At 28.4% G+C, this 20,266-nt stretch overlaps 3 protein-coding genes across 3 annotated transcripts; all 3 read right to left on the reverse strand.

The window, feature by feature from the left end:
* Positions 1-2,285: 2,285 nt before the first annotated feature.
* On the reverse strand, positions 2,286-4,003 carry LOC132922100 (ATP-dependent DNA helicase pif1-like). The gene has a single exon (XM_060985435.1). The coding sequence runs from the start codon at positions 3,940-3,942 to the stop codon at positions 2,464-2,466; it is 1,479 nt and encodes a 492-aa protein (XP_060841418.1). The 5' UTR covers positions 3,943-4,003; the 3' UTR covers positions 2,286-2,463.
* A 14-nt stretch (positions 4,004-4,017) lies between these two features.
* On the reverse strand, positions 4,018-5,923 carry LOC132922102 (uncharacterized). The gene is made up of 2 exons (XM_060985436.1): positions 5,878-5,923; positions 4,018-5,796 (listed from the first exon to the last, which is right to left on the reverse strand). The coding sequence occupies exons 1-2, from the start codon at positions 5,894-5,896 to the stop codon at positions 4,397-4,399; spliced, it is 1,419 nt and encodes a 472-aa protein (XP_060841419.1). The 5' UTR covers positions 5,897-5,923; the 3' UTR covers positions 4,018-4,396.
* A 6-nt stretch (positions 5,924-5,929) lies between these two features.
* Positions 5,930-7,333, reverse strand: LOC132919021 (uncharacterized). Its single transcript, XM_060980373.1, has 2 exons — positions 6,511-7,333; positions 5,930-6,379 (listed from the first exon to the last, which is right to left on the reverse strand). The coding sequence occupies exons 1-2, from the start codon at positions 6,988-6,990 to the stop codon at positions 5,930-5,932; spliced, it is 930 nt and encodes a 309-aa protein (XP_060836356.1). The 5' UTR covers positions 6,991-7,333.
* Positions 7,334-20,266: the final 12,933 nt, after the last annotated feature.

Genomic DNA, 20,266 nt, shown 5'->3' on the forward strand with positions numbered 1-20,266 from the left:
AGACATTCTTAGTTGAAGTTTAGAAATCTAAATTTTAGAAATATTATTCTAGAAATCATTCAAATCAACAAAATTTTATTGTACATATTTATTTAACATTTAGTGTATGGTATAGTTTTATAAGTAATTTAATGAATTAAAAACTTAATATAAATAACAATAACACATTTATTAGTAAAATTCTCGCATAATTATAATTGATTTTTGTAAAATCATTGGATATAATAACTTTGACATTGAAATTTATTAATGTTTATGTTATCGTTAAATATGTTAATGCAGGTATCAACATAAATAACAATGTTTCAAATACAATTTGGCGTAATATTATATTGGCAATGCATTTATGACCCTAGTGCACATCGTTTTAAATCAATAAAAATACTCGTGCATTAATACATTTATTTATAATTATTTTTAATATTTCTAAGAAAATAAAATACATTTTGAACTTAAATAACTCATTATATTATATGCACTTAACCTATGTACTATTATTTATTAGCTTATTAATTATTAACGATTTGCGTGAGTAAGCACTTACGTGTGTCATCGTTTGAAAATATAAAATTAATAATTTTCCATCTCCGAACGGGTGATTCCATTTCTAATCGTAAAATCAATCGTTCTCGGAGAATATAAGTAACTGTAATTTGAAAAGAAAATTTACATGATACTTATTATGGCTAAATACAGTGGTATATACTTTAACAAAATATTGTATCATCGACGCAGGCATGTTTTTATTATTACAATGTCTACATTTTGCAGCACAAAATACTGACAAGCAAACAGTGTTACGTACCACACATGCGCAGAACCAATAAGTTGAGAGCATATATCAGTGTATTTAGCCATGGTAGCTATATTCTTGTGGTTCCCCTGTTCAATGTTGACAATCGTAACTTCATACAGAGAAAACAAAAAAGATGAAAAAAGTGAGTAAAACAAAAATTGATTTTCATTTTTCATAATTAACATTAACTTAGATTTTGTTTATCATTTAATAAATCAAAATAAATAACAAAAACAATAAACGAAAATTAATTTGATCGTTATCCATTACTATCGTAGATCCTAGCTATTATCATTACGTGGTCGGAAATGTAAATCATTGAACTTTTAATGCATTGTTAACATTTAACTACGTACATTGTATGTTGATGCATTATAAGGAATTTACGATAATGTCTATAGGAAAATTGACATTAACACGAATACGTATGATACTATGCTACGTAAATATATATATATATATTGTATTTGAGTCATTTACCAGAGTGTGTATTATACCATTCGGCCACAAAACACCCATTGCATTATTAAATAATTTACATATAGTTTTGTGGTTACGTTTATCTAATTCTTCACAACATAACAAAAATGGTTTAGATGGTTCAGTGCTCAATTTTCCTACAATAACATTTGCGATATATCGACCGTCGGCGTCTGTCGTTTCATCTATTCCAACCCAAATAGGCCCATCTCCAATGATATTTTGAATTTTCAAAATAGTTTCTTCATAAACTCCACTTACATAATTTTTTCGAAGTGTACTCTCGTCGGGAATTTTATGACCAGTATATTTTTCCATAAATTTTTTAAATGCAACATTTTTCAATTTAAAAAGAGGAATGTCTGAACGTATTAGTGCACGATACAAATCATCATTAAAAACTGACTTACTATTGGTAGATGCGGATGATGTAGAAATAAAATTTTGTTGAAATTTAAGCTTTCTGTCTCTATTGCCTCTATGTTTACTGGTATATTGATGTGCTGAATAACTTGACCACGTTAGTCGACAGATACTGATTTATCGCAAGACTGACAGTATAAAACTTGTCCATCACTCCTAAAAGTTTCATTCGGAAATTCTTCCAAATAAATACTAACTTTTTTCCTTTTTGTGCGAGTGACTTTGGGCATATTTAAATAGTTAACAATATTATATTATACTAACTACACAAACGGACAAATACGAAAATAACGTGATCGAATAACGCTCATACGAATACTGATCGAAAAATGAACGTATATACTCTTCTACTGAAATTACTACCTACTACTTAGATAAGATATCGAATCGTTGTCGTTTGATGTCAAAGGCGTATAGTACAGAGACCTAATCGTATGGCATATCATATCGTAAAATACTAAAATAAAAACGGAAATTCTTCAATAATACAGAATTCGTATATTTATTTGTAAAATAATTAAAATATACACGAAAATTCTGCAATATTACATAATTTATGTATTTATTTATAAAAAAACTAGCAGACCCGGCGAACTCCGTTTCGCCACCAGATTCGTTTTATGTAACATTTCGTTTGGTGATTAAAAGATAAAGAAAAAAAATTTTTTTTGTTATATATTTGAAAAGGAAAATATTTATTTCATTTCACAACAGTAATAAATTCATTTCAATTACCTACTAAAATGAAGTGTTATTTAATTGTTTCATTGTAGTGCTCTTTGGTAAACCACATTTTTTGTTTTTTGGTCTGACGTTAACACAAACAAAGCGGATGGTTTCCCAACTCGTGAACACGCAACGTATAACTGTCCATGTGAAAAACAATGATTTTCCAAATTTATCCCGCAAACACTAAGCGATTGGCCTTGCGACTTATTAATTGTCATTGCGAACGCAAGGCGAACTGGGAATTGCAATCGTTTGAAGTCAAACGGAAGATCAGTCGGAATCATTGGTATTCGAGGAATACATACATTTTCACCTGCGTACTTTCCGTTAATAATGGTTGCCTCAATTAAATTCGGCATAAGTCTCTTTACCGAAAGTCGAGTACCGTTGCAAAGTCGCGGTGGATTCAAATTACGCAGTATCAAAATAACTGTACCAACTTTCAGTTGCAAGTTATGTGGTGGAAATCCTGGTATCTCCAGAGAGTTCAAAAACTCCGTTGGATAATTTACTACATCATCGGGATTTGTTATTGAATCAACGGATTTGTATGTCACCAAATCGCCAGCAATTTTTGATTGAATGGTGAAATTCAGTGCGTGGACATCATTATTCTTTGCTGCAAGAATTGCTCGTTGACCTAACCAAGCATAATTCTTATAATTCTCACTAATGTTTGGGAAAACATTTTCAATAAGAACTAATTGAGTGTCTACAAATCGGCAAAAGTCGTTGGTAAGAGTAATTAATCCAGATGTCGCATCAACTGGGACTTTTCCATTTCCAAGATCTAACAATTGTTTGGAAAATTGTGCAGCACTTTGATCATTTTGAAGTTGAACTCTCATATTAGTGGTTAGCGATAATGTTTTTACGTTATTCCATAAAGGTGATGCCTTTAGGCAAGCATTCAATTCATCTGCAGGCGTTCCACGGGGAACTACTGGCAACGTCTGCCTGAAATCGCCTGCCAACAATATCATCAAGCCGCCAAAGATGTTGTTATTTCTCCGAAGATCCTTCAGTGTGAAGTTAAGTGCTTCAAGTGATTTCTTATGTGCCATTGTGCACTCATCCCAAACAATGAGCTTGCATTGCATTAACAATTTTCCAATTGCACTGGATCGGGAAATATTGCACGTTGGAGTATCAATTGTGTTTAAATTGAGTGGCAACTTAAGCGCAGAATGTGCAGTACGACCGCCATCTAGAAGAGTCGCCGCAATTCCAGATGATGCTAACGCCAAAGCTATGTCACATCTTGATCGAATAGTGGCCAAAATCAATGAAATGACAAATGTTTTCCCTGTTCCTCCAGGTGCATCCAGGAAGAATAGACCACCAGTATTATTGTCCACCGCTTGCATTAATGTTTTGTATACTTGTTTTTGCTGTTCATTCAGCAACGGAACATTATTTCTAACGAATTCCTGCAATGTATCAACATTGTATTGCAGCTCTCGATTTAATTCTTGGTTGAATGCATCGTGCATCGATCGATTTGGCGCAATCATTCCTACTTCAATCAGTAGCTTGTTTGCAATAGTCAAGCATTGATCCTCAATCAGAATCAATCCTTCATCGTAGATTTCATCGGTTATTTGGATGTCAGGATTATTCGTTTGAATACGCAAGCGATGCAAGATATCTTCACATATGGCGTCTTTGTATTTGTTCCATAACTGAATTGGTTGTGAAGGAAAACATGTGGTGATGATAATTGCGAACAGCGTTCGTATTTGGTACGCATTTGATGAAACAACTGAATCTGCAAGTGTTAAATCCCAATGAGAATCGTTCTCCAGCAAACCCAATAGTTGACATGCTTCTCGATATGTTTGGCATTGGTGGCCATTCACAGTTTTCAAATGCGCAAATGATTTCGGTCCACGTACATTTACTAACAGCAGTCGCAAATAAAAACATTCATCGTTTCTAGGATGAACAGTGTACATACGACCTAGTGCATCAGTTGAAAACCTGTGGCCAGTCTGGAACTGGGGTTCCTTGTTTGCGACGTTGGAATTTCTTTGTTGATTGATTCCAAGTGTAATACTTGGGCATTTCAACGTACATCAGCGTCGCTGCGAATGGATCTGCTTCACACATTGCAAAGAAGCTAGTCAATGTTGTCGATGGTGGTCTCTCAGCTCGTTGTGCCGCATTAGCCTCAGTGAAGTAAACTCTTTGGCCATTTTCCAAATGCACTGCTAAATGTACAACTGTGGGATATCTTTCATGAATTTGAAATGACAATAATCGCCACAGTGCTTCATTAGTACTGACGTATCTGCCCATTTGGAAGTTGCTGATTTCGTCATTCACATTTTCCGACGCAATACCAAACACAGCCATGTCGCTGCCTTTTGTGACGTACTTGCACAAATATTTGATTGATTTGGCCGAATGACAACTCTCAACGTTTGCATGTGTTTCGAAAATTCGTGATAGCAGCGGGCAATATGGTACAATGAATTCATTTCCGATCTCAATCTCTTGATTTTGAACTTTAACTTTGATAGTTCGACCGTTATCTTCTTTTGAACGCCGACGATAAACTGGATATCCATCGTTCCCTGTGACTGTTTCAGCAACTAACGGTCGCGGATATCGTTTTGTGCACTTTCCATCAGCCATGCAAGGCGATAATGGATTTAATGCACCGCACGGTCCATGCACCATCTGTGTCGTCACAATGTCGTGTAGACGGGGATCAGTGACTGGATCAGGAATTTCAGCTGATATGATGTCATCCACTTCATTTGAATGTAATTTGTTCAGCAACCAAATTAGGATATGAGCATGCGGTAGTCCACGCTTCTGCCATTCCACCGAGTACATATAACAACGTGTGTCACCAAAAACTCGATACTTAGTAAGCACATCCATCATAACCTTGAGTTTTTGCTGAAATACTCTGGCGATTATGTCATGGCGATCTTGCGGTTTTTGACCCGGTTCCAACTCGCGTTCAATTTCCGTCCACTTCGGATTGCATGTGACCGTAATAAATAAATCCGGAGTTCCATAATTTCGCACGTACGTCATAGCGTCTTGAGCGTATTCGTGCATGTGGCGTGGGCTTCCGATATAAGTTGATGGGAGAATCGTCAGTCGTCCAATATTCTGAACATCACCATCTGAATGAATAGCATCACGCAAGTGTATATAGTCCTCAGATCGTAGCTTTGGCTGATTGAATCTGATGAACGCTAAACGTTCGGTCTCGACTTTGACATACATGTCAACAGCGAATTGCTGGAATAGCCGACCGCACTTCAGAATGACATTCTCCTCATGTGTACGAATCATCATACGATACGCATAGTAATTCATTGCGCTTAGATTTTTATTATTCGTTGATACTCCTGAAAATGCAAAATTAAATGAATTGTTAATGGAAACCAATAAAAGTAATAATGGAAATAATTAGTGTATGAATATTGTACCTGTAATTGGATCGACCATCTTCAACGTGATGTCGTATCCGTCTTGCCCTTGTCAATAAATGATTGGATATTGTAACGCATCGTACAAACGATGTGTCTCGTTTACACGATGCATGATATTGCTTCTTCGCTGAACGACAATGTCTCGTGATTTAGTTGGATCGCCAACAATAATTGCAGCAACATCATAAACGGTGGGTGCATTGAATCTTCGCACATGTTCACCTGTCGGAGTACAATCCGCTCTTATGACAAATTTGTGCGTATCCGATGGCATTCGTTCCAATGCTGTTTTGAACATATTAACCACAGCATTATTAGCGTGAAAAAATGCTTGCAACTGTTCAATAATTCGTCTCTTTAACTGTTGTGCTCCCTGTATATTGCACCGCACGTTCAGCTGATCCACCATCGACGAAATGAAATATATTTGCAGAAATTGATGCGGTTCATCTGGTGTTGGCACCATTGAACCATGCAAATGATATATTTGACCTTGTATCTGTAATTGCAAATAATCATTAAAATTTGTTCATGAATACATTGTAAATCGTGTGATGGTGTAGTGTGTGGTGTATATGAAGTTGTTATGTGTTGCAATTATGTGTTGGTTATGTGTGTTGTATCTTTTACCTTGCAAGTCGGCATGAAGCCGCCTTCTCGAATGATATTAGCTCCAAAGGAAGTCATGCGAAAGCAGTTATTGTATTCAAGGATGTGTTGAAGAAAATGGCTGGAATCGGGATCACTTCCATCAAACAATGTTTTCAGTGGCTGTGGTGGTGTAAGTAATGGATCCAGTTTGACTTTTCCACTTGCGCAGCACAATCCAACCGTTTCTCTTTTGAACTTTACCGCATTGCAATATCGGCATATAGTCGTCATTCGTCCAATATCCAAATTTTCATCATCACTGTAGTTCGCAGTGGGATCATATTGGAATGCCAAGCGATTGTATGATGCCAATGATCTTCGTGTGCTCACGCGATGTCTCAATCGGTCATTTTCTCTTATTATATTTTGTCTTTCTTCTCTTAAGTTCCTTGAATAGACTTGTTGCTGGCTTGCATGTCTTGTGCGGCGGCCGATGTTCGCACGTCGTTCTCTAGGCATTTTGGACTATGGACATAGTGTTGAATTTAACTTCAAATGCACGATCCATATAATTTACAATAAATGAAATTAACTGAACAGAGAATAATGATATCTGTCACACACTTTATCACGCACCGTTGCTATTGGTTTGAAGTACATGCTATGTATAATAGATGGCGCTGTATGTGAAAAACGATTTCCCCACTTTTCTGTTGAATTTTTCCTGAATTTTCCAGAATTTTCTTTGCTATAAACCTCACGGAGCCCAAGACCTTTCCAACGAATGCAAAACCGTGGAAATCGGTTCGTGCGTTCTGGAGTTATAGCGTCAGGGAGGAAAACCGGACTTATTTTTATATAATAGATTTAACTATTCTAAAATATTTAAAAATATTTAAAATAAAATTAGCATCCGATTACTTAAAATTAAATGAAACGTATATATATATCGAAAACTTTCCGATGCTATTACTACATAAAAATATTTATTTAAATTAAAATCCGTTCCCTATATATGACTAACAACGTTGTCTAAATTGTGACTTTGGCAGAAATATTTTCACAAAATTATAAATCTATATAATTTGAGTGTATATCATTCAAATTTAAAATATAAAATAGAATGATCTCAAGTTAGAACACTTTATTTTAATCGTCATATTTTATCATATTTCTTTTATATAGAAGACTGAATATCTGTATGTCATTCAAATAACGGAAATATTCATAGCTATTCAGTACAAACATAAAAACTATAATAATGATATTGTAAATTACAAACTTCGACCTTTTATAACATTAAATTTACAAAAAAAACCATAAACCCTAATGTTCAGACGACGTAGGTACTCGATAAAATTGAGTGCACTGAAAATAATGAAATATTGTATAAGCAATAAATCGACATGCGCTGAAATATCGACGATTAATGAACGCTACATTAAAAATCTGAAAATAGATTGGTTGTAATTAAATAGTACAATATTTTATACAAAATATTATTTATCTCTATCGTATGATATTATGTATTTTTAGCATAATTTGCATAAGTAATGTATTGGTATTTTTAGATTTTAGAACATCAATAATAAATTATAATATTTACCTCAATTTATATTTTATCAAATTTATCAACTGTATAATACTATATTTAATATAAAATCTATTTGTAAAGCTCTCACATTAGCTATACCGTAATGCAAAATAAGTGTATTATTTTATACACAAAGCAAAAGAGAAAAATGGTTTTTTTTAAACTAGATTTTTTTATAGGCTATAGTTCGGAGTTTCATAATTTCATTTATAAATTTCAAAGTAATCGCCTTTGAACCATGATAATATTTTTTTACCTTTCTTACTATAAAATAAAACTAGAATATAAGATTTTTTATCAAATATTTTCAATTAATCAAAGGTAAATATATTAATCTAAAAAACGTATGCGTAACTCGTGAGAAAAAGAGAGAGAGAGAAAGAGAAAACCTTTGTTTTGATTTGGTGACTTCGTATAAATTTGTGTCTTGGTCAATTTTATCATGTTGTAGATGTTTGTAAGTTTGTTGTTGAGGTATTTAGCAAGACTAATTGGAAAGTTGTATTTTGATTTTTCCTCATTAAATCAATGCCATTCTTATTGTAGATTTTTTATTTAGATTTCGGTTCTTCGAATGGTGCATAGTTCAAGCTCTATTTTTCCATAAGATGTTAGTGGGCATGCCAGGAATATCCTAATCTGAAACTTGTCAGTATTACATCCTGTTTTCTAGTAAAATTGAATGAATTAACATATCTATCGGTGCTATGTTTGATTTCTCCTTATTTATTTCTCAAACAATATTATTATTGTTTATTTTATGAAAGTCTTTGAAAATTTAAATAAACTTTTTCAACAGAAAAATAATTTTAATTTATAACCTTTTTATAGTCAATTTGCACAGCTTGCAACATATGGTTCATGGTCATATAACTTTTAACAATTTAAACAGAGTGCTCTGCGTATGCTTAATATTTAATTTAAATTATATTAATATTTATAAACTTACACCAAATTTGTGCCTGTTATCTCTTTTATTTTTTTTAACAATTTTTAAACTTTTATTTATATTTATATAAACAAATTTTAACTTTATGGTGATAATAGTTTAAATTTAATTAAGCGGACCGAACAAATATTTTTTTAACAATAATTATTTATTAGTTTTATTCTAACAAATAAATATTAATATTGGTTTTAATAAATAATAGTTCATAAGTTAGACACACCTAAGTAGCCTTATAGCAACGTTGACTAATAATATTATAATTATCGTACTTTGAACACCATAAATTTAATATCAAACCACAGAATTATCTATGAGTTTCTGGAATATCATTAAAATTAGGTTAGTCGTCCCCTCCCCAATGACGGCATACACTATACCTAATAGTTTAGTCGTTACCCGCGGTGTGTCAAGTACGGCCACGGCGTAAGCAATTACTCTACTGATGATTGCGCGAAGACAATACAAAATTATAATAAATATATATATATATATATATGTGTGTTTTACCATTATGATCAAACCGCTCAAACACGTGCGAAATTATATGAGCGACTTCAAGGGGTGTCCAATTTATTAAGAGCTGTTCAACAATAAACGTGATGAGTGGAGTCAGACTATTTTTTAGATATCATAATACATCTAAGCATGTAGGTCATCAATATGACGTCAACGCCTTTACTTGTACCTACTTTAAACAAATAACGTATATAATATGATAACATAATTTTATTATAATCTTGTACGTTGACGACATAATCAATCTGTAGGTTGATTAATTACATTATACAGTTATTACTTATTAATATAACTTTTCGACTATTGTTGGACGTACAATAAATATGACTTTGAAGTTGGAGATAATTATGCAGCGTGGTTCCGTTCATAGATTAATATTATAATAGATTATCATGATAGTAATGATTATCCGTTCAATAAATCACTACTCGTTTATCAATGATAAGCATTTATTTATGAATTCAAAAATAAAAATAGTGATCTATCTCATTTGAATATTTTAAAACATGTTTAAGTTAATTATTTTTATTTTTATCTTCTATAATATATATATTTTTATACATCATATTATATAACTTGAAACAACATTTTATTTGATACCTTATAACTAAAATTAAAATTTAGGCGTTAAATTATTGTGGTTATATGTAAAATCAAAACGATTGAAATCGTATCCATGACTTCGAAATACGCTAAAATTATTTTACAACTGTAATACGAAAATACAATATAACTATAATAATTGAAACGTATTTTTACCGGAATTCAGTCAATACGGTTACCTGGCATTTTTCATCTTTATTCTATTATTCTATATATCTATTGTTTAAACTTACAATGAACTTTCAAAACACCGTGTAAAGAAAAACATTTGATTAACCTTTTCAAAACATGGCACCATCGCTTCAATTTTATTTATTTATTAAATGATACGGGTCGAATCCAATATGTGGGATAACAACAAATAATTTATTTATGAATATAAACTAGAAAAACTTTTTTTTAATTTTAAAAATCAAACGCGGTTATTTCTTGAGTATTTTTATATTTTAATATTTAAACCTTTTTTTTTTAAAGTTTGGTGAGGTTTTCATTTTACTTAATATGATACTTTATCATTGGCCATGTATACAACACAAGTAATCATTTCTTCTACCACTAATAAATAATAATATAGAAGATTGAGTTACAGCAATTTTAAATTATAATTCTTAGTAGGGGAAAAACAATATGTATACAAACAATTAATAACCACTTGAAAAATAAGAAAGAATTATCGCTGGAAATACTCATTAACCGGTACAACGGTTTATTTCTAGTAAAGCTTGAAGTGCATAATGGAAAAAAGAAGGGCGTGGAAACCAACAAACCTATATTTCATGAAAATAAACATAATAATATAATATAAAGCGCGTCAAAATACTCAAGTTTTCCATCATTGCCATTCACCACCATCACAACTATAGTGTATTTGGCGCGGTGATCCGACAAAGTGCAAATATTTACTTAAAAAAAAAAAAACAATGTTATTATTACGATTAATTGACATTATTTACACAAGCATTTTAGTTAAAAATATCATACTCATATATTTATATCATATAAATGATAAAAATATGCTTGTGTAAAACCAATTAAATACCAATAGAGATAAAACTACTGAAAAAATGAAAGTGGTCAATGTTCGTCCTTCTGAGGTTTGGTGACTAGGGGGATGTTGTGTTACCGAGAAACTTCGTAAATTTTGTATGAAAATATAATGGTGTTCACTTAATATCAAAGCTCGCCAATCAATCGTTTCAGTTAATACGGGGAATTTTAGCTGGATGTTTGTATGAAATTCATTTGTTTCTGGTCATTTTAGCTCTGGTGTAATAATCAAAGGGTTGACAATATCAAAGAGCTAATTACTAATTTTCGTAATGATTTTTAAATTAATATGGAAATTATATTGATATAGAGAATTTTTGCCAACGCACAAAATAACCAGCTAAAATAAATTAAGGATGGGTGGGAGGAAAATGATTAACGTTCGTTGAAACGTGAAAGTGTATATTTCAGGATTTCAGGAATAATTATCGATATAAATACATTTTTTGTACTCATTCACGTTAAATTGTAACTAATATTATATACCTCGACCATATACATCTTTTAACTAAAATTATTTACATTTTTGAAATTGCATTCAATTATTATAATTATATCAGTTTTAATTTTTATAAATAAAATTACACAAATCTTTTTAGCAACACCACAATCAAATTATGTCTTATTTAGTAATACTTATATTTTACATGATAATATTCGTAAATTAAATTTTAATTTTTCATTTACGAAGATAAGGTTAAAAAAATTGTTAAATTATTACTAGTATATACTTATAATTATCTTACTTGTAAGAATTGAATAATTTTAGAACAAGTATGCACTGTTAAATATTTAGGTATAACAATTGATTATAAGTTAAAATGGAATGATTTCTTATTTAACTAAGGCTGTTCAAATTTTTTTTTATATTTTTAATGATATTAGATTTATTATTAACACAGATATTAAACGTATATTATACTTAATTTATCACATATGGAATTTGCATTTGGGGTCAAGCATATGACTCTCATAGGTATCGTTTAAAAATTACTTTAAATAGACTAATTAAATTTTTATTGCTTAAGCCTATGTTTTATAGCAACAATTCAGCGTATTTAGAACTTAATGTAGCGTCTGTTGATAATCTATATCTAAGTAACACCCTAATTAGTTTATTTAGATTTAAACAAAACATTACCCAGTTGGATCACTCATACAATACACGTTATAAAGATAATGTTAATATACCTGTGCAACATTTTAAAAAACAAATTGGTCTAAAATGTTGTATATCAGTTGCTATTCAAATCTATAGATTATACAAAATTAATATTTTTGACTTTTTTAATTTTTATATGTTTGTCATTTTTAAAAAAAAATAGATTTTTATAAATTTCAGTCACTATAATCCTATTTATGTATTTATATTTTGTTCTATTCTCTATTTAAAAAAAATATTTATGATGTCTTTTTAGTTGGTTATTATAAAATGTATTTTATTTTTTGTTTTAATTAACTATACTCTATATTATACTATATACTATATATACTGAACTCAAATTCTTAATCCCCATCACAAACATTACGCTTATAGGGGAATTTGCAGCTTGTATTAATTTGTTATTTCTTTTGTTTTTTGTTGTTTACAAGAAAAATAAAATTATTATTATTATTATTATATCATAATATTTATTAACTAGTAAGAATTAGTATATAATTTGAACACTATAACAAATAGTTATTATTCAAGGATTCGATTTGGGTCAATGTATAGCACGTGATGTTATAGAACTCTTCGCTAGTGTAAGGTATAGAAAGGTCGATCGATAATAGTTATTGTTACAATGTTACCTGTTGGCTATTGGCAAGTGCACAACTGCAACTGTTGGTAACTGCAAGTATAATCAGTAGTCACCCATATTTAATACCAGCTTGATTCGTATCAGACACCATCACTTTTATTGTGCGACAACTAGTGGTCAGATTTTAACATTTTTAATATCATAAATTCAAGAATTTTTCATTTATTAAAGATAAATACTGACCAAACTTACAACATAAAAATACAAAAAAGATTGTACAATAAATAGTGTTTACGATATGATTTTAATAAGATAACTAAAAAAATATGCACATACCAATCATGGTTTAATTTTGATAAAGCGAGGAAAACTTACAACTCTCTTTTTAGTTTTTAATTTTTTATGAATGGAGGTTAAGTTTGATTTGTGTAATTATAAATATTATTAATTATTTTATTGATAAATATATAATTATTTACATTTAAAAATTATTATAATGTTATACGTGTTCAGTGGCGTAATTACGAGAGGAGATTAAGGAGATATATCTCCTCCCTTGACCCACTCTTTTTTTAGCTATTTTTATATAGTTATAGTTGTGGTTTTTTCTATTTATAAATCTATCGGTAGATAATACAATTTTGAGCCGTTTGTCATCGGAAATTTTAATTATATCTCCTCCCTAGAAATCCTAAATACGCCCACTTTACGTGTTGTTATTAAGTAATATATATTATATTTATCAAATCATGTACTTAACATTATTCTTTTTTCTCATATTTACTCGAACTCCGTTTGACTTTAGGTGAAAAAATCAAGTAAGAAGTCTTATCCTAATATTTTAGGTATATTTTTGTACCTACTGTGTCTAAATATCTAACACTATTTTAAATAGCAACCAATCCATAAGCCACTGACACTGTTACTGCAATAACAATAATAATATCCAGTTAGACGCTTTTATCACCGCAGCACATAAATATAAAACGCCTACACTGCACTGTGGCCGTATTGGTAGGTACAGTAAAGGTGACTTATAAGGGTGTTGGGAATCCCATTGACTGTGGACATTAACGACGCTTTTTGGCCACCACAATTCACCAGCATCGTTAAGGGTTGAAAATAATAAAAATAAAAACGATTATTTCACAGTTATCCCAATGACAACAATAAGGGCGCGAATATAGATGGATCGTTTTTAATTAATCGTTGCCCATCTGGATACAAAACCCGTCTAAAAGAAAAACGAAAATTGGTAGCTATATACACTCTGAATAGAAACTTGAACCACCCACCACCGGACACATAGTTGTTCGGTTACACATTAGAGTACAGACATATCTAAACTCACATTTATAAGTCTGTTAAACAATATTATATACTTATGAATTACTCGTCATTTGATGGGCTAAATATAAATGTATAATCATGACATATATAGTATCGATATTTAAAGTTAATATGTTATGTATGTAATATAAATGACTAATGGTTATTATATGTGATATATATAATACATTTATATTTAATATACAAATATCATGATTTAAATTAAAAGGATATATTATAAAATTGTAATAATGACAAGTTTCTGATTTTTATAATATTATAATATATATATATATATTATCATTATTATATACTCATGACAACCAACAAATAGTATCATAAATACCATAAACTGTTAAAGGAAAACGTATTTTTGAATATAGTATTCCGTAATTAATACAATACCATTTAACTTTTAAAATAGTTTATTACCCTAGCTAATATAAAATTGTAAATTTATAATTTTTTTTTTTTTAAAGTCAATGTAAATCTTTTAATATATTTTTTATTTATGAATTCGTGATTAAAAAGTAGAAAATTCATGTTTAAGTAAATACAAAATTGTTATTAAACAATTTCTGAAATCTGATAGGTACGTCTACAATGTCAAAGTGCATTAATTCGTTTGAGACATGCAGTAAAAAATTATATTTTACTGAAATGTTATTTAAAAAAAATCTAAAACCAAATTATGAGTTATTTTACTTTGTTTTTTTTTCTTATTTTATCATCTTGGAATTCTAAAATGAATTTAATGAAGCTTGACAATCTAAGAAGTAGCTGAAACGAATTCAATTCCTTGGAAATGTTGTATTTTTATAGAATTCGTCCCAAATAAATAAAATCACAATATCTAAGAATTGATATTACTCTATGATAAACAGTTTTTATTCCTACATTTTATATAATTTAATTTTGTATGCTAAATAAAGAACTAAGTTAATTCCATTATAAGTACTAAATGTATTCACTGACATACATCACAGATTAAACACATTTTATCATAGATTTGTCTTAAAATATTTAAATAATAAAACCAATTAGTATTGTATTTATTTTATCAATATTGAGTTGAGTATCATTTAAAAAATATAATTGAAATATATTTAGATGAATGAATCAATGAAAATTCAAGCTTTCCAAAAGTCAAATAATGTATTAATTATAAAATAACATGATATTATTTTGTACGTTTGAATGAGTGATTGATTTTACTATTAGTAATCAGTAAGTTGAATTAATTTTTTCCAAAAATATTGCGTTTAACAATATCATAGTACGTATAAAAAATGATAACATACGTAAAAGTTGTACTATCCCCATTCCCCATGAATGATGTTTTTAAACTATAAAAAAATAACAAACATCATTATCAATTAACATCGTTTGATATATAATTTATTCCAAATTTGAACTTCAGATGTCTATAAAAATTAATTCTGATTGTATATTTTTGGATATTTTTAGTTCCAGTATAAAACGTTTATGTGGATCATTGTATTACATTTTCATACCTAAGCCTTATACATTTTTATAAACACATAAAAAAATTGTACATATACATATATTTTTAATATTTGTATACAGGTATAGTAATAATTTTGTATTAAATTTTCAAAAATTTTGACCCAGCAAATATTTTCTTATCATTTATAGAAAAAAATGTGTACATTTCAAATTTCTATAAATAGGTCAAAAACTGAAAAAATATTTAGAAAATTATAATATGTATAGGAAAAGCAAACATAAATATTTGATCTAAATTTCAAGTATCTACGATTATTTATAATTGAATTATAGCTAAAATACAAATATATTTGACTAAAAATTGGTTTTGTTTAAACATTTCCGTATTTCATTATTGTTTTTTTCCCTGCAGTTACTGAGAATTTTTTATTACCTTCACTTTCTCCACCAAAAAAACTAACAAGATGCAATTTGCTACCAGAAACCATCATCAAAATTTAAAATCTAAATATTGTTATTGCCTAAAAAAGTAATGACAAATAAAAAAAAATACACATCTTTATAAAATAAATACATTCTCCTAGTACTTTGCTCTATAAAATATTTTAAGTTATAATGAGCTATAATAAATAATCATAAAATTACTTTTATTAAATATTATACTTTTAACATTTAAAAATATTAATGGTCCATAATAAGCAATTATGTAACTATTTTTTTTAGTTTTTAGTAATCAGCATACTAAATCGTCATTACTCGTCATTAATGTTTCGTTAAATATTGTCATTGCGATACTAACAATTTCATAATATCATTAAATACGAAATGTTAGAAAAACTACAATGACATTTTAGATTCTACGTTGTTGAAATGTTGCGACAACTTTTTCAAACGAAGACATTTCCTAACTACCTAATTGTACGATTCTTCAGCTGTGGTATAAACATTTTCTTTTAGCACACAATGCCACCCTTGTGGCCTCGTCTCACACAAAAACACTATTTACCTCTTCTTCTTCTCAAAAAATGTTTGATAAATACGACATACTCAAACACAAGCAACAAATCATTTTTATAAACCAGTACAATAATGTATTGTGGGTCAGGTGTGTTTTGTTCCATCATAATTTTTCATATTTTAGATTCTAAGCGGAACAAGAAATAAAGTGGTTTTTACAAATAATGAATTTTTCTGTTCAGTTTAATATGTTACTGTTACTGTTACATTTTTTTTAGTAGAACGATTGATATAAATATTTAACTGTAAAACTGTTAAACTAAACATAGATAATATTCAAGTGAAGTTTATTTTTTGGAACGTTTTGTTATATTTCGGAAATTTTGCTTTAACGAAAAAACAATGAAATTTACTGTACACCCAGTTTTTATATATTACGATGTTCATGGAATACTTATTTGCTTTAGTATCATATTATTGTAGTAATCGATTTATAAATAATTTTATTTGCCAACTGTTGTAGTGTTATTTTATTTTTTAAAGTAAAAAAACATAAATGTATGCCCGTTTTTAATTAGTTTTTTAAAACAATGTGATACCGATAATATATCATCAATATTTAAAAGGCGTTATAAGTATACATATTTTTTACTTATTACTTATTAGTTATTTATAATAAAATATATATTCAACAGATGATATAATGTATGGATTTTTTAACGGTGTTGTTTGAAAATTTAAAACCCAAAGACAATAATTTATTTTCGAATATAATCTTTAATATAATTTTTTTTTACACCGCAAAAATCCCAAATTTTTTTCTTTGTGAAATACCACGTCACACAATAAGAAACTCGTAAATAACAATATAAACTGTACAAATACATTCTAAAAAAAATGTATCTTAATTGATATTATTTAGTGACAAAATGCTATTTTTACTTATACAAGACAACAAAAAGATTAATATCAAGCTATTCATCCTAATGAATATGTATAAAGCATAACATGTTATGTCAGCGATGTGAATAATCCGGTATTACGTCTACGTATAATGCCTAAGCGTTTTATAAAATAACAAAAAGCATCAAACTCAGGTATTGTAGGTATATTGGTACTTATATACTTATGTAATAATCAAACTTAACATGTACTTAGTTATAAGTATAAAACCGGACGTGAACGGGGTTAAATATTTTTTTAAATAAAATAGTTAAGATATATTGCGATGGTAATCGAGCACATGCTGTATAATAATATTTTTATTTAAAATTATTTTTCATTGAGGGTGGATGAGAATTAAATTTCAGATTGAAAATCACAATATTCTTAAAGGACCTTATGATCATACTTTTTTTTTGCGTATTTGTGTGTGTAAATATATACAAATTGTTCACTTTGCCCTTGTTGAATAATAATATATCGCTGAACATCTTCATTATGAAATATTTAATTCTTGAGCATACTTAAAACTTCGTGGATAGTATATAAAATAAGTAAACGTTACTAAACATAATTGTTATTGATACTAAAAACAAAATACATATAAATCATATAACTATTTATTGGTGAGTTATTTAATTATTTTATTTATTTTTCGTTTTGTACATCGTTTAAGTCTTATAATAACCAACCAGAGTAGTTTCACTCTATAATTAAATTCTATTGGCATCATTACTAACAATTTATAATCTCGTCCTTCCAATTTAATATATAATTCTTTATAAATATGTAATGAGAATAGTAATGTATTTGTTTTCTGTTATATGCTATTACGATAAAAGTATTTTACAAAATCAGATACTATAACGCTGACTAAAATGTAATGTATAAATAATTTTAATTACACATAATTTTTAAGATTCTATACGGAACAATTGAATTCACCAAACATCATGGTCAGCCCATTTGATCCTTTAATAATACATTTATTCAAAATTTGATTTTTAGAATTTTCATTTAATTTATTATTAAAAGACCATATTTTCAATTTGTTAAGAATATAAAAATAATATAACCAAATTAAAACGTGAAATAAAATTACCGTAAATATTATTTATTATCATCATAAGTTAGATGCAGACACGTAAAGTTCTAGACTTCTATACACGTCTATATACTTTTATCGCTGATCTAGTACAAATACTCGTAATCCTAAAAATATAAAGTTTCGCTATTTTAATTATAAAAGACTAATGATTCGTATTATTTTAAATTTAGTGTACATTTGGTTTTTATTAAAATACAATATGATTATAATAATATGTATTCTATACATTATTCATATAAAATAAGTATGAATTCCCGAATTATATGTGTAAAACTGTTAAACATAGGATAAAAAGTAAATACGACAGAAAGCGTTTGGATATTTTAAACACGAACGCGATATCATCATGTCCCGTGCGTAATTTCGTATTTCTTTTATTCTTTATCTCCTAATGACAAAGGCTAACGTAGGCTTTTGAGTATTTTTCAGTTCTCTGACGTGAGATGTCAAATCTACTGCGGACAGCTAATTCATTGTAAAATATGTTTCTTGTTTGGTTTTAATAAATAACAATAAAATACAAAAATAAAACATATTTCTTAATAAATCTTATTAGATCCAATAAATCATGAAAAAAATACAATCTAATGCAAAATATTATTTATCCATAGCAATAGTATGTATAAAGATAAATATCATATAATATAATACATTTAAATCAAATTACTAAAATGCTTTAAAAATATAAGAAAAAAAAATTAACAATTTAATTAGTTCAAGAATTTTAACACTTGTTCCTACAACATAATATAGACATTTATACATTTTATAATAGTTAAATTATAAACACATAACATTAAAATATTTAAAAATATATTATTTTAATAAATGTTATTATTTAACAATAATAACAGCAATATTCAATTTAATAAAATATAACAAATAATAATAGTAAAAAAAACCACATACCTAAAATTTATAAATCAAAAATCCAAATTACGTTTTAATTTTAACGAAAACCAGGGATTTTCCCTAAACTTATAGTCAACATTTTCTATAAAACTGCAAAAATAGATATTAAAATGTATTTTATCATTTAATTTTATGACAGGCTGATATATATAAAATAGTTTGAAAATAAATTAAAACAATACACTGGAGACACAACTTGTGGTTTTTGAAAAGACTATTTTAAATGTAGACCTTTTTAAGTTATATAATTGTTATGCCATTGATTAAGCAAAAAACCGCACGCTTTAAAGTATATTCAAAATCTTTATAGTGAACATGTAAATGTAAAATAATAGACACAATAAACCCCAATTAAAATAGTACGATAATTTAGGGATAATACATTCAACTTTAAATGTGAATAACTATTGATTTAGTTTTAAACTAAAACTAAAAATCTTGAAAAATAATAAAATAAAAAATATTTATGACTTCGGTTAATTATAAATGGCGGAAAATATCACAACCAATTCATTTCAATATAATAGAATTTGTTGAAATTGTGATTTTTTTAACAATAACTTTTAATTTTGTAAATTCCATACAATAATTATCAATCTGACGTAAATAATAAGATAATCACAAGT

The sequence above is a fragment of the Rhopalosiphum padi genome, chromosome 2 (genome assembly GCF_020882245.1).
Source record: "Rhopalosiphum padi isolate XX-2018 chromosome 2, ASM2088224v1, whole genome shotgun sequence".
NCBI classification, from domain to species: domain Eukaryota; kingdom Metazoa; phylum Arthropoda; class Insecta; order Hemiptera; family Aphididae; genus Rhopalosiphum; species Rhopalosiphum padi.

Bases quoted from the DNA above. Each gene is read 5' to 3' on its own strand.
- LOC132922100 (XM_060985435.1), bottom strand. From the start codon at position 3,942: ATGATTGCGCCAAATCGATCGATGCACGATGCATTCAACCAAGAATTA.
- LOC132919021 (XM_060980373.1), bottom strand. From the start codon at position 6,990: ATGCCTAGAGAACGACGTGCGAACATCGGCCGCCGCACAAGACATGCA. The intron at 6,380-6,510 runs GTAAAAGATACA...TTGCAATTACAG, and splicing joins GCTTCATGCCGACTTGCAAG to ATACAAGGTCAAATATATCA.